The 12809-nt window shown below is 39.4% G+C and overlaps 1 protein-coding gene across 1 annotated transcript in view; it reads right to left on the reverse strand.

Annotated features, from left to right (window-relative positions):
- Positions 1–2473: 2473 nt before the first annotated feature.
- The window catches only part of kif5c (kinesin family member 5C), a 35084-nt gene continuing 24748 nt past the window's right edge, over positions 2474–12809 (reverse strand). Inside the window, exons 14-26 of the mRNA XM_060875743.1 lie at positions 12705–12809; positions 12367–12513; positions 11864–12052; positions 10926–11043; positions 10615–10691; positions 9187–9296; positions 8819–8920; positions 7722–7782; positions 7569–7640; positions 6310–6414; positions 6013–6229; positions 5290–5483; positions 2474–3524 (exon numbers count right to left, since the gene is read on the reverse strand). The exon at positions 12705–12809 is cut by the window's right edge and continues 102 nt beyond it. Of these exons, the coding sequence (XP_060731726.1) occupies positions 5296–5483; positions 6013–6229; positions 6310–6414; positions 7569–7640; positions 7722–7782; positions 8819–8920; positions 9187–9296; positions 10615–10691; positions 10926–11043; positions 11864–12052; positions 12367–12513; positions 12705–12809 (1491 nt within the window). The 3' untranslated portion in view covers positions 2474–3524; positions 5290–5295. The remainder of the gene's footprint in view (positions 3525–5289; positions 5484–6012; positions 6230–6309; positions 6415–7568; positions 7641–7721; positions 7783–8818; positions 8921–9186; positions 9297–10614; positions 10692–10925; positions 11044–11863; positions 12053–12366; positions 12514–12704) is intronic.

Below are 12809 nucleotides of genomic sequence, written 5' to 3' on the forward strand. Positions count from 1 at the left end.
TGATGGGTTTCACACCAATTCTCAGTCCTCAACAAACAGAATATAAAAAGTCATCACTGTTAATCACTGATTTGTCCTAGAAGCACCATTGAAGATGATGGAACATAGACGTCTGCACACGGAGTCAGACTTTCCTTCGGTCATATTTACAACATCTCTGATCCATCATCCACCAAATCATGTGTCCATACTGAACAAAAACACATAAGGTGAGTGTGTGAACACTGCAGATGTGTGTGTGTGTGTGTGTGTGTGTGGATACTGATCTGTAATGAACAGGATATCTAATATTGTAAGAACGATATACTGCATAATATCATGGTCACAAGATCTGTTCACAACTTTACATTTCATTCAGAATGACACCAAACAACAAATAACACCACGGCAGTGTTCGGATTGGAGGAAAGTTTGATTGATTTAAAATTTCAATTAAAACAAACAAACAAACAAATAAATAAATAAATACAAAACAAGATAATGTGTTAAAATCTTGAAATGTTTTCAACCCAAAACAGGGCGTCAGATGTATACAGCTAGTGTAAAAAAAACCCCAAAAAAACGTGTACAAATGCAAAAATCAGATGCTGATTATCGAGCACGACGACTATATGAATAAATAACTATGCATCTGCGTATAAACGAGGTAGATACGATACAGTTTATCTGCTGTACTTTTGCTTTCGTCTCTGCTCGATGGACCGAGTGGCTCGTCAGCATTGAAACGGACAGCAAATAAAATTCGAATTAGACCGATCGTAAGAAGTAAGACGTAATCGAAATGGCTGTTTATTGAAGACAATGTTTGAAAAATACTTCAGAATACTTCAGTCGGGCCGACAAACAAAACAAACGTGTAGCCAATTAGCAGAAAGGGGCGTGTCTTGTCAATATGCGGCAGACAGAGTGTTCAGTGAGCATGTCTGACATTAGCAGAAATCGATTGAAACACTGACATGGCGGATACCTGCCGTTACCTCTGCCTCGGGTTCTAGGTGTCGAACGTCGTCTTCCGCGTAAAACGGAGCTAAACCTTTCATGGTACAACACACAGTACTACAAAAACACATATGTATTACCATAGTATTACTCATTAAGTTCATTTATTGATAAAAATATCCCCTTGGCCAGCTTCCCCAGCAGGTTCCGCCATAATAGTTGCCTGGGTTACGTATGTATGTGTGTGGGCGGAGCTATCAAAACAGGGGTGACATCCATTTGGGTCAGGGGCGTGTTTGTTTTGGTGACTTCAAATGTCAACATTGGCTTTCAAACATCGTGCACCCCACCTTTAATGCTTTTATGTGCAACCAACAAACACTGATCAAAAGGTCTTGAAGTCTAGATGATCCTTTGCATCAGAAACGATTAGTCAATCCTCGTTAATGTTTCTACCGCAAGGTCACACAAATGTTAGGAAGCATAAAGTCAAATTTGCTTTTAATAAGAATACAAATATTTCTGTTCATACGTGGTAGTCTCAGTTACTTGGAATCGCTTACTCATATTACCCATGATGCACTGCGAGAGTTATGTTTGGAATTTAAAATGTATGAATTGAGATTGAATAGTTATTGAATAATAGGTTTCTGTTAATAAAACAGTTAGTTTGAAGGATATAATGGTGCAAAGTTCAGATGTTTTTTTCCCCCACCTCATTTTTGTGAAAAAAATAAAAAATAAAAATAATTATTACCTTAAATATAAAATCCTTATTGTCTCTTGGACACTTTACTATTGTTGGTGCTCTTACATGCCTTATTATTATTATATGTTTTACTTCGTACACACCTCACGATCCGTCGATCTGTCCGCATCGGCATATTTTGTTTTCTCTGTATATTGTAAATCTTCTAAAAAATAGTACTTTGAGGTTTTGTCATCCGCAGACTTCCCTTTTGCTGTTTATTTAATAATGAGTATAATAAGGATTATTCTCTCCCAGACATTTCTAACATAATGCATAAAAGTGTGGATACAATGTTAAAGGAAAAAATATAAAATCTAGTCAGAATATATGACAAAAAAAAATAAATCGATCATAAATAAAGTTTAAACACTTTCAGTCAAAAATGTGCCAAAAATAATTCTCAAAAATGTAACAATAAATAGCAGAAAGAAAGAAATTTGAAATCTTAATTTATAAGTATACAAAAGTTGAAACTGATTATATATTAAAAATGATAAATAAATAAGTAAGTATCAGACATTTTAACTCTAAGGGTGCATTTACTTCTGCTCTTGGAGTCCAGCACAAGTGAGACGCTCTCTCTTTTTCTTTCTCTCTCTTTCTTTCTGTCTGTCTGTCTCTCTCTCTCTCTCTCTCTCTCTCTCTCTCTCTCTCTCTCACACACACACACACACACACACTCTCTCTCTCTCTCACACACACTCTCACTCTCTTTCTCTCGCTCTCTCTCTCTTTCTTTCTTTCTGTCTGTCTGTCTGTCTGTCTCTCTCTCTCTCGCTTTCTCTCTCTCACACACACACACACACACACTCTCTCTCTCTCTCTCTCTCTCTCTCTCTCACACACACACACACACACACACTCTCTCTCTCTCTCCCTCTCTCTGCTGGATCGTGGGGTCACATGACCACAGACATCATCTCCTGCTTTAAAATTTAATCAGACCTGTGTGAGTTCTAAAGCAGACTACATTCCCTGTTGTGTCTCTACATGCTTCAGCCAGGTAATAAAAAACTAAAAACCAAAGACACATTGAGCTGCTGCCACTTCTAGAAACCAAGGAAAAGCCCTCAAGTTACACTTAAGGGTGTTAAAGATTCTCATGACTCCATTATTTCAGTTGGCAATCTGGATTTTTGGTCAATTGTTTGGCACAACTAAGATAACACATTGTAATTCTAGTCCAGTTAGTTTTTTCAGAAAATGTACAAGAGACACAAGTGTGTTTAGATGATGTTGTTGTGTGTATTACCCATAAAACACACACACACACACACACACACACACACACACACACACACACAGCAGCAGCAGCAGCATTACCACTGAGAAACACGTTAAGCAGCAAACAACCATTCTGACATTAGCTCAGTGAGGTGTAACATACTGTATAGCCAGAGGTCCTATGTGATTAGCTTCCTGTGCTTTCTTTAAGGATTTAGCTGATTTATTTGAGTCATACGAGACTAATCACATGAGTAGCTAGCGGGAAAGAACCCTCTAGGTTTTGGGACACATGCTAATTGTGCTCAGTCGAATGTACCAGATTGCACCTTGTTTTCACGTGTGTTTGTGAGTCAGTTTTATGTGTCAGAGTGTCACAATGAGTGTGTGTGTGTGTGTGTGTGTGTGTGAGAGAGTACAAAACCAGTCCACCACAGGATAAGGACGTAAATCCGGTACTGAATGTAACCAGAGGCTTCACAGCAGTTTTGTCGGTTTTTCGACAGAGAACTCCAAAAAACATGACCTTTTGGATGGATGAAATCAAGACTGAAAGAAAGTCCAAATGATCCCAGCACATGTTCTTCTGTTCTTGCTGTTCTTCTCCTGGCTAAAATAAAATAGAGAGAAAAGTTTGATCAATTCACTGCAATTTCTCTTGACAATTGATTGATTCATTCATTCATTTCTATATTACTCGGAAAGATCCAACACATTCATTCATCCCAAGTCAGGATGCCAATGAAGAGATCTATTTATTTCTTGTCCTAGAAACAAGAAATAAATATTGAGTAACTGACAGATTTTTCCTCTGCTAGCAGATATAGATCCTGGAGAAGGATCCACATTCTGTACACACGTCTTTATAACACGTTGTTGATCTGTATAATCCCATTAAATCTACTTCCTGTGAAAATGGCTTCCTTTTCACCATCATCTGATTATAACCATGAATAATTTATTGACTGGAACTAATGCGTACTAACAGATACGAGTACAGATATACGGATATACTGTATATTTTTTATATAGATACTGTAGGTGTGTAAATGGGAGATTTTAACACTAAGCAAAAATAAGTTTGTTTAATCTTTAATCTAAAGAGTCGAATCCAACACACACACACACACACACACACACACACACACAAAGCTGAACAATACAGTACACAGGCCCCAATCCTGGCTTTGTATCTGTCAGTGCTGGGATTTCAAACTCCCAGGATTCCCACTAGAACAGAACAGTAAGTCCTGAGCCACCACCACACACACACGCACACACACTACTGAGAATCTAACAAGATGAATCTACTTCAAATCAAAAAGTCAACATCGCTTTTCCAGTCTTGAACAATCCCAAACTGACTCCTGTTTACGTAACCGTGAGGAGACGAAGCCAAGCCTCAATCCATATACGCCTAGTGCTCCTTAGAAAAGGCCGGACGGTTTAAAGTTAATGTCCTGGTCTCGGACATTTTCCCAAGATTTCTCTTCCTTTCTGAGGACACAAGTTTTTTTTGTACCTTTTCTTTCTTTTGCTTATGTTACACTGTGATTGCTTTCGAACCAAAAGCACATCTCTACATGCTCCTGAAAGTTAATTAGCCATGGTTGTTAGCACAACACCATTCATCGTGACCTGGATAAACACACAGGACGGCACTGAAGTAACCGAGGATCATTTCGATTTTTCCTCCTCAGCTAATTGTCAGACGGAACCGACGTGGGCCTTCGGATTTGAAGTGGAATTATTTTGCGAGACAAAGAAGTGTGATGATTTAGACGTGCAGTTTGTACAAGGATTGCGGAGTGATTTTTAGGAGAAACTTGATCTACGGCCTTTTTCTTGTTTTTCTCTTCGGATCTAAAGAAAGCCAGTTTTGTCTGAATACGGCGGGAGGAAACGTCTCATCTAAAAAATACCTCCAGGGGCACCACATAAATCAGCAAGTATTTGCTTGACTTTTGCCCATTAATCTCTGGTGCAGAGCTGAGGCAGCAGTAAATATTCCTCAGGTTGCCCCCCTACCAAAAAAAAAATATATTAGTGTCTGAAATCCACTACAGAGTGGAGTGGAGTGTTTCCTCCGCACTTACACACCTGAAGCTATTAATTATATGAAACAAATCCGGCAACGATACTCTGTAACGGTGCACAGTTATCACAGGATCATTAAATGTCAGGAATGAGCGATGGTGTGTGAGCGTTTGTTGTGCATCTGAGCTATGAGGATTTTCAGGTAATTTTCAGGTACACTTCAAATCTTCAGACATCTTTAGTCCAAAATGACTTTCTTCCTCAGCTCATAGTGATTCATTCAAATTTTCAGGAAATTATTGAAATTTTTGAGTTACATTGTGACCAACGGATCATACCATCTTTTATTTGCTGCTGTTGTTGCCGCTGCTGCTGCTGCTGTGGTGATGATGGTGGTGCTGCTGCGCCGCCCCAGTCTGGTGATGGTGATGACGCCATTGGTTCTGCGCTCCTCCTCCTCTGATGGAATGGCTCGGTGAGCCAGAGGCCGCTGCGTGATGTCCAGCGTGGTGTCCAGCACGAATAGGCTTGGCTACGGGACATACAGTCAAGAAAATTCAGTAAACATTGGTAATGTAGTTGTAACGTTACGGATATGCGACACTAATAAAAGTCATTCAGGTTATACTCAGGTCCTTGAAATAAACACATTGGGTCTGATAAATTCAAAATGTGAACTTTTTAACGAGTCTAGCAGTGATCTAATCAATTTAATACGCCATTTTTAATTAGTTAAAATTATAATACTGGGTTGTGTATAATTATTCCCAATAAGTGTGAATATGTCGCCCCCTTCTGGCTATAAGACATAACGCTGAATATCGTTCCCTTAATTTGGTAGTTTGATTGTTTTGTCTTTTTTTGATTTATTTTTGTATTAACCAATAAAACAAGATTTATAGACTAAACAATAAAACAAAACTAGCTTTTGTGAGACTCAGAGGTGACGGTGGTGAGGAAAAAATCCATGAGACGATATGAAGAAGAAGCCTTGAGACTCAAAAGGGACCCTTAATAAGGTCTTACATTCAGTTTAGTCATGATTTGACTGAGACACTGACCGATCTGTGCTGTGTGGCTCCTCCTGGCTTGGTTTTTGGCCCTTACTGCCTCTTTGATCCTCTCCACCTCCTGCTGGTAGCGTTTTCGGTCTCTCATGGCATTCTCCTTCGCTTCTCTCAATGACGACTCTAGGGATTTTACTCGCTCGGCTGTGGCTCGTAGACGTTTTTCCAGCTTAGGAAGCTCGCAGCGCAGCTCTGCATTGTCACGCACCAACTTTAAGAGAAAGTTGAAAAGTTAGGACACTACAGTATATCCCATAAACATGCAGGTCAATGCATTTGTATGTTACGAACCTGTTTGTGGACTTTGGTGAGCTGTTCCAGATTGTTCTCCAGAAAAATTATCTTCTGTTTCAGAGCCAGGCTGCCTCCTGCCTCCTCCGAGTCCAACTCTACATTCTGTCAGAGAGAAAAGGTCATCTGAGGGATTGAGATTCTGTCCCAGTGACCTGAAGGCTGTGAGTTTAAATCCTTGTTCTGATCTAATCAGAGCCTGGGAGTAGATTCTGCTTTACTGTTACTTTTAAATAAGATTAAATCATATTAAGATAGTTTCCTATAATACTGTTGATGTAAAATGTTCTGTTAAGAAAAGACTATGTAGTATTCATGGAAGGAGTCTCCAGTGTCAGTGCTGAGGTACAGGTCTTTCTTTCTTTTTGTTTTTATTTTACTTAAAGACAACGATGAGGTGAAAAAATGGTTTATAACAACTATAATATACAGTAAACTGACGTGACATTACTGCTAAGTACGGTGATCCATACTCAGAATTCGTTCTCTGCATTTAACCCATCCAAAGTGCACACACACAGCAGTGAACACACACACACACACCGTGAACACACACCCGGAGCAGTGGGCAGCCATTTATGCTGCAGCACCGAGGAGCAGTTGGGGAGATTCGGTGCCTTGCTCAAGGGCACCTCAGTCGTGGTATTGCCGGCCCGAGACTCGAACCAACAACCTTAGGGTTAGGAGTCAAACTCTCTAACCATTAGGCCATGACTTGATTTGTAGATGTTCCTCCATATTAAAAATAGCAGGTGTCATTCTTTCATAAATACTACATATTATCTACTGATATCTAAAACATACATGATATGTTGCTTGAAACAGTGTCAAATAAAGTACTACATAAATAACGACTCATTATCTGGAGCAAAATGGATAGAAGGAAATGTAAATCTATTCTTAAACCCAGACCCCTGTATGTCAATAAATATGACTGCTGAGGTCGGCGAATTTTTATTTAACGACACACCTGTACTTATTTTTTAAGAGTTTGCTTAATCATCGACTGGATAAGGCGGTGATGCTTTTACTTCATGTTTCACTCCTCACTTCTAGTGACACCATTTCCTGAGCTTAAAGGAAAATCTCCTATCTTGCTGTTAGAGCATGTCCTACATCCTCATCAGTCAGTCAGCTAATGGACCGAAAACGCAGACCTGAAGCCAAAAGCACATCTGGAGGATGTGTCAGCAGAACGACCCATAGGATTATTGCTAATTGCAAGCGGTGAGTCGCTGCCAAGGTGTCGTAACACTTACTGTCCTGACACGTGTGTTAAGATCGTCGATGAAGAGTTTACGCAGATTGTGGAGACTCTGGAGTTCCTTTGTCTGAGAAAGGAGGAGAAATAATGCTGGTAAAAATCAAGCATTTATCATGGAAATCTTGGATCGTGTGCACTGTGTACTTACCACAGTCTCCTCAAGACCCTTCAGATCCTCCTTGGCCAGTTCCCGTTTTTCATTTAACAAACTAATTCACAGAGAAAAGACATACGTTCCTCAAATACAATCCTTCATTTGGCAGAATTTAATCTGCTCTCTTATGCTAATCACACAAAGCTGCTAATTTTCCTCAAGTCCATTCCATGACTAAAAGATAATGAAATCAATGTAGACAAATATATTATATTGACTCTTCAACAAGCCCAGATGTATTTCTAAACATGAAATGAAGATGCATTGAAGAAGCATTAGCATGCAAGCTAGCGCTATATTTTCAAAGCTAGCTAGCTAACAATCAACAAACAATTCCCCATTGTTTACTGGTTTTTCAAGGGTTTATTTCTGAGGCTTTCTTTTTGTTTCACTGACATAACAGTCTATTTTCAATCTGGTTAATAGTTTTCTACATTACCCATAATGCTTAGCACTAGGACCGCTAATTAATGGGCAAGTCTGCAAATTCTGAAAATGGTGACAGAGAAAAGAAGCTCTTGTTCTTTTGTTTAGAATCTCACAGCGAAGCCTGAATATTATCCCTTTAAGATTGATCAAAATTGGCCTCATCTTCCTCCTCTTAATTACATGCTAACTATGCTAGCTAGCAATGTTCATTAGCTAAATTAAATTTTTAAGCTAAATTTTTCATAAGCAAGTCCATCACAAATATTTTTGAACAGGAAACGTTAGCAAAAATAATGTGATCGCACAAGCATTAGCATTAGCTTGCAAGCTAGATGCAAATATTTATCCAGAGAAGCTGTAAATATTTAAACACAAAAGCTAGAAATAAAAAAAGCTAACAGCCAACAAATTACTCTTTTTCGTTCTTTGATAAAGGTTTGTAAAAGTATATTTTATTGTAATATTTAATTCTGAGATTTTTTTTGTTTGTGTGTTTTAGATGTATTCATACATGGAACACTGTCCTCTTACAGGAAGAATGAGAATCAACTCCAGTTAATAAATTAGCATCAGGATCGCTAGATGATCACTACATGACATAAATTTCACCGTTTCTGTCTCTCTTCTTTTTTATTTTACAGCGCCCTCAGCTGTCTACTTACATTAGCTTCTGAAGCTTCTCATCCTTCTCTTGTTCCTCCTGTCGTAACTTGTCATAGTCAGACATGAGCTTTTTCTGCTCCAGCTGAAGAGACTGATTCATACTGGGAAAGGAAAAAAATGGAAAACATTGAGTGAGATATTGATAAAAGAGATAATTTATTTCTCACACATTAGTTCCGTTCATGAGATACTTCATTTTTGTACTAAATTAATAAAGCCTGAGGCCAAGTAATTAAATAAACCTGGATTAGCCGGGTGCTATTACTAGTTGTGGACCATGTCTGTCGATATAGCTTGCGTAAAATATCTCCTGAAATAAATACAGTACGTTTTCTTTCTATTTATTAATTTTTTTTTAGCTCTTAACTCTTTCAGCTCATCCAGAATTTTCTGCTTCTCATCAATCTCGTCTCGGAGGCGTGAGAGCTGTTTCTGATGGGCCTCGCGGTGACTCTCCATCTGCTCCTGCAACGCCGTCTACACACACGAAGTTCACTATTTAGAATTTGTTTATTTACAGTTCTAAACAAACTCATCACATAGAAATGCAGAGGAAGGTGAGCATGAGCAGAAAAAAAATTAGCATGAAAGTGTCGTAATCGTACTTAATTAAATTGCAAAATAGTATTTGCCCGAAAGATAAAATATAAAAGTTAGCATTGCAAATTATTTGAATGATTGTTAGAGATATTTGGGACATTTCCCTACCAGACCACTAGAGAGCACATTTGAGATAAAGTCTTCTTCATTTCATTTCCTTCATTCATTGTGCTCACTTGTTCTGTGTTCACTGATTAGTCACTTTATTTAAAGGTGGGGTCTCCGTTGTTTGAAAGCCAATGTCGACATTTGAAATCACCAAAACAAACACGCCCCTAACCCAAATGGGTCCCACCCCTGTATTGATAGCTCCACCCACACATACATACAGTACGTAACCCAGGCAACTAATGGAAAGAAATTAAAAATTTCATTTAAAAATTAAAAAATTTATCAAAATTATGATAAAAGTGTCTTTATCATAGCTGAAGGGAAGAACAATACGATTGCAGATAAACAAACAAGTAAAAATGACACACAAGCATAATCATGTAAAGGACAAAGACATATATTAGTTCTGTGTAACAAAGCAAAACCAACGTTACTCACCTATCGAGAAGGAAAAAAGCGCCTCGGCGTCTTAAGTAAAGTTGGTCACATATTCACAGATTGGAGTTTCCCGAGTCAATAACTCCTGAGCTAAACACTGTTACTACACAAAACACGGTTGTAGCTGCGTCTCTACATTACTACGATAGAAAAGAGGTGTTATTTGTGTAGTAACAGCGTTTATCTCAGGAGTTATTGACTCAGGAAACTCCAATCTGTGAATATGTGACCAACTTCCTGCTCCTTCAGTTCTCTCCAGCGCTGGAAAGCTGATCCTATATTAACACGTCCTACTTCTTACCTTATCGTAAGCCTTTCTTCGCTTTCTTTCTTTGTTTTTATCCTCCATGTCAATGTTAAAACCGCTTTCTGCTAATGTCACACATGTGCACTGAACACTCTCTCTGCCGCATATTGACAAGACCTGCCCCTTTCTGCTCATTGGCTACACGTTAGTTTTGTTTTTGTTTTGTTTGGCGTTTTGTTTGTTTTGTCTGCGTTTGGCCCAACGCAGTTTTCTGAAGCATAACTCAAACAACGGAGACCCCACCTTTAAATTCAAGTTTTTTTTTTTTTTTTTTGCTAGTTCCTGTTAGCTATTTCTTCAACACTGAAAATATAAAGAAATTTATGCATTTTTCGGTACCTTCATCTCTTCAGCATCCTTCATCTGGCTCATGTGCTCCTTCTCCTTGTCCATCACAGACACCTCATGCATATTTTCTACAGAAGTGAACATGCAAAAACACAAGAGATATTTTCTATAGGTCAATATACAAGAGCATCTGTAGTGTCTATAACTCGGGGGACTTTAGGATGTAAAGGTATAAGGTACTGCTATAAGGTACTGTATCATTTCTGTACTTTTTGTCTATTTACAGGAATTTCTGAGCAGCATCAGTGTGTGTGTATGTGTGTGTGTGTGTGTGTTTGCAGATGCATTTGTATGAGACACACCCTGAGCGTGGAGTTTAGCCAGCTCTTCCATCAGTGAGTCCTGGCTCTCCTCCAGCTGTCTCTTCTTCTGCTCCATGTTCTGCAAGTAGTCGGTCAGGGACTTAATCTTGGCCTGAAGCTGGATCAGTCACACACACGCGCACACACACACACACACACACACACACACACACACACACACACACTCTCAGTCATCTGTCAAGACTGAGACTTTTATGCTAAATGAGTGCGTGCTTGAGCTTTAGGGAATTAGCCATATAAAATATTTTAGCATGAAACAGGACATCTAGGTCTTCACCTGTTGTTTGAAGACATCTAGGTGAAGTTCATTCCACCACCTCGGTGCCAGAACAGAAAAGAGTCTTGATGTATATCTACCTCTTACCCTGAGAGATGGTGGGACCAGTCGAGCAGTGCTGATATATAAACTACATCACAGCTGCTAGTTTATATACAAAGCGTTTTAATACATTACTATAATCCAAAATTCCCAGTATACGATGGCAGTGTTGTTACATCCATGGTGGACCAGAGGAGTGCACATGGTAGTGTTTAAACCACATTAACATGCTCAACAATGGCTTATTATTTAGCCTAAGAGAGGTAATAAGTAGACTATAGCTACACTATAGCTAGATTTCATTCTCCAAACTGTTGGCCCCAAATATATTACAATTTCCCTCTAGCATGACAACGTTCCTGTGCACAAAGCACAAAGCTCCATGAAGACATGGTGTCTGAAGGTTGGAGTGGAAGATCTCGAGTGTCCCACACAGATCCCTGACTCTGACTCAACCCCACTGAACACCTTTGGGATGAACTGGACCACAGACTGAACCTGAGACCTCCTCATTCTTACAACTGATCTCACTGATGATCTTGTGCTGTGAAATATTTATTAATATATATATATATATCTTGTATGAATCACAGCTGACCTGTGAGATGAGGAGTTGGCAGGATGCGAGCTCTTTCTCGTTGGCCTGAATCTTTCGTGTCGTTTCGGCCTGAGCTCCTTCCAGCTGTTTGCTGCGGTTTACCAGCGACTTCACCTCTGACTTCATCTTGCTGATGTAGAGGCGCGCCATGGTAAACTCTTCTTCCATCGCTCCAGGACCCTCCGCTGACTGTCGGAGGGGGAAAAAAAAGCTTAGTGGAAGTATGGATCTACTTAGATTATGATTGAATATTGTCTCTTTTAACGCAAACACAGATCCAGATGTGGTATGTTGGACACTTCTGGTTTATATGTTATGTGGCAACAAAAGTTGCAGAATGCTAAAAAAAAATACCAAACCCTTTTTACCAGATTTTTTCATCATTCTGATGTTCGATGTGAACATGAAATGAAGCTCTTTGTGTGTATCAGAATTAGGTCTTTAGGGTTTGGTTTCAAAGTAACACCAGTCAAGAAAGTGCAGGTCTGTGTGTAATTTCTTACCGTCTTAAGGTCGCTGGTGCCGATGACGTTGCCGATCTCACTGAGGTCTCGCAGCAGCATGCTCAGGATCTCTGCTGATCTCTTTTTGTGGTGTCCATTCACGTCTTGCAGCGTGGCCAGATCCCTCTCTACGCTGGATAGAAGTGTCTGGAACAGGGACACATGCACACGGCAGTGGTCACTGCATGGCACTTGTAGTACCTACGATACCATCTCTGTATAATCTGTCCTCTCCTTCCAGAATTACAAATACAAGAATGTTTATATCGTCACATTGAAGGATTGCTTACATACGTCCTGTCTACCTATTAACCTTGCTCTCTTTTTTTATTACTTACACTCTTATGTATTAACTCATCGCTGAGCTGGACGTTACTCCTTCCTTTCTCCTCCAGCTCGTGGCTCTTCTGGTCGTAGTTAACGGCGAGTTCTTCCAGCGCTTG

Source organism: Tachysurus vachellii, chromosome 8 (genome assembly GCF_030014155.1).
Source record: "Tachysurus vachellii isolate PV-2020 chromosome 8, HZAU_Pvac_v1, whole genome shotgun sequence".
Taxonomy (NCBI): domain Eukaryota; kingdom Metazoa; phylum Chordata; class Actinopteri; order Siluriformes; family Bagridae; genus Tachysurus; species Tachysurus vachellii.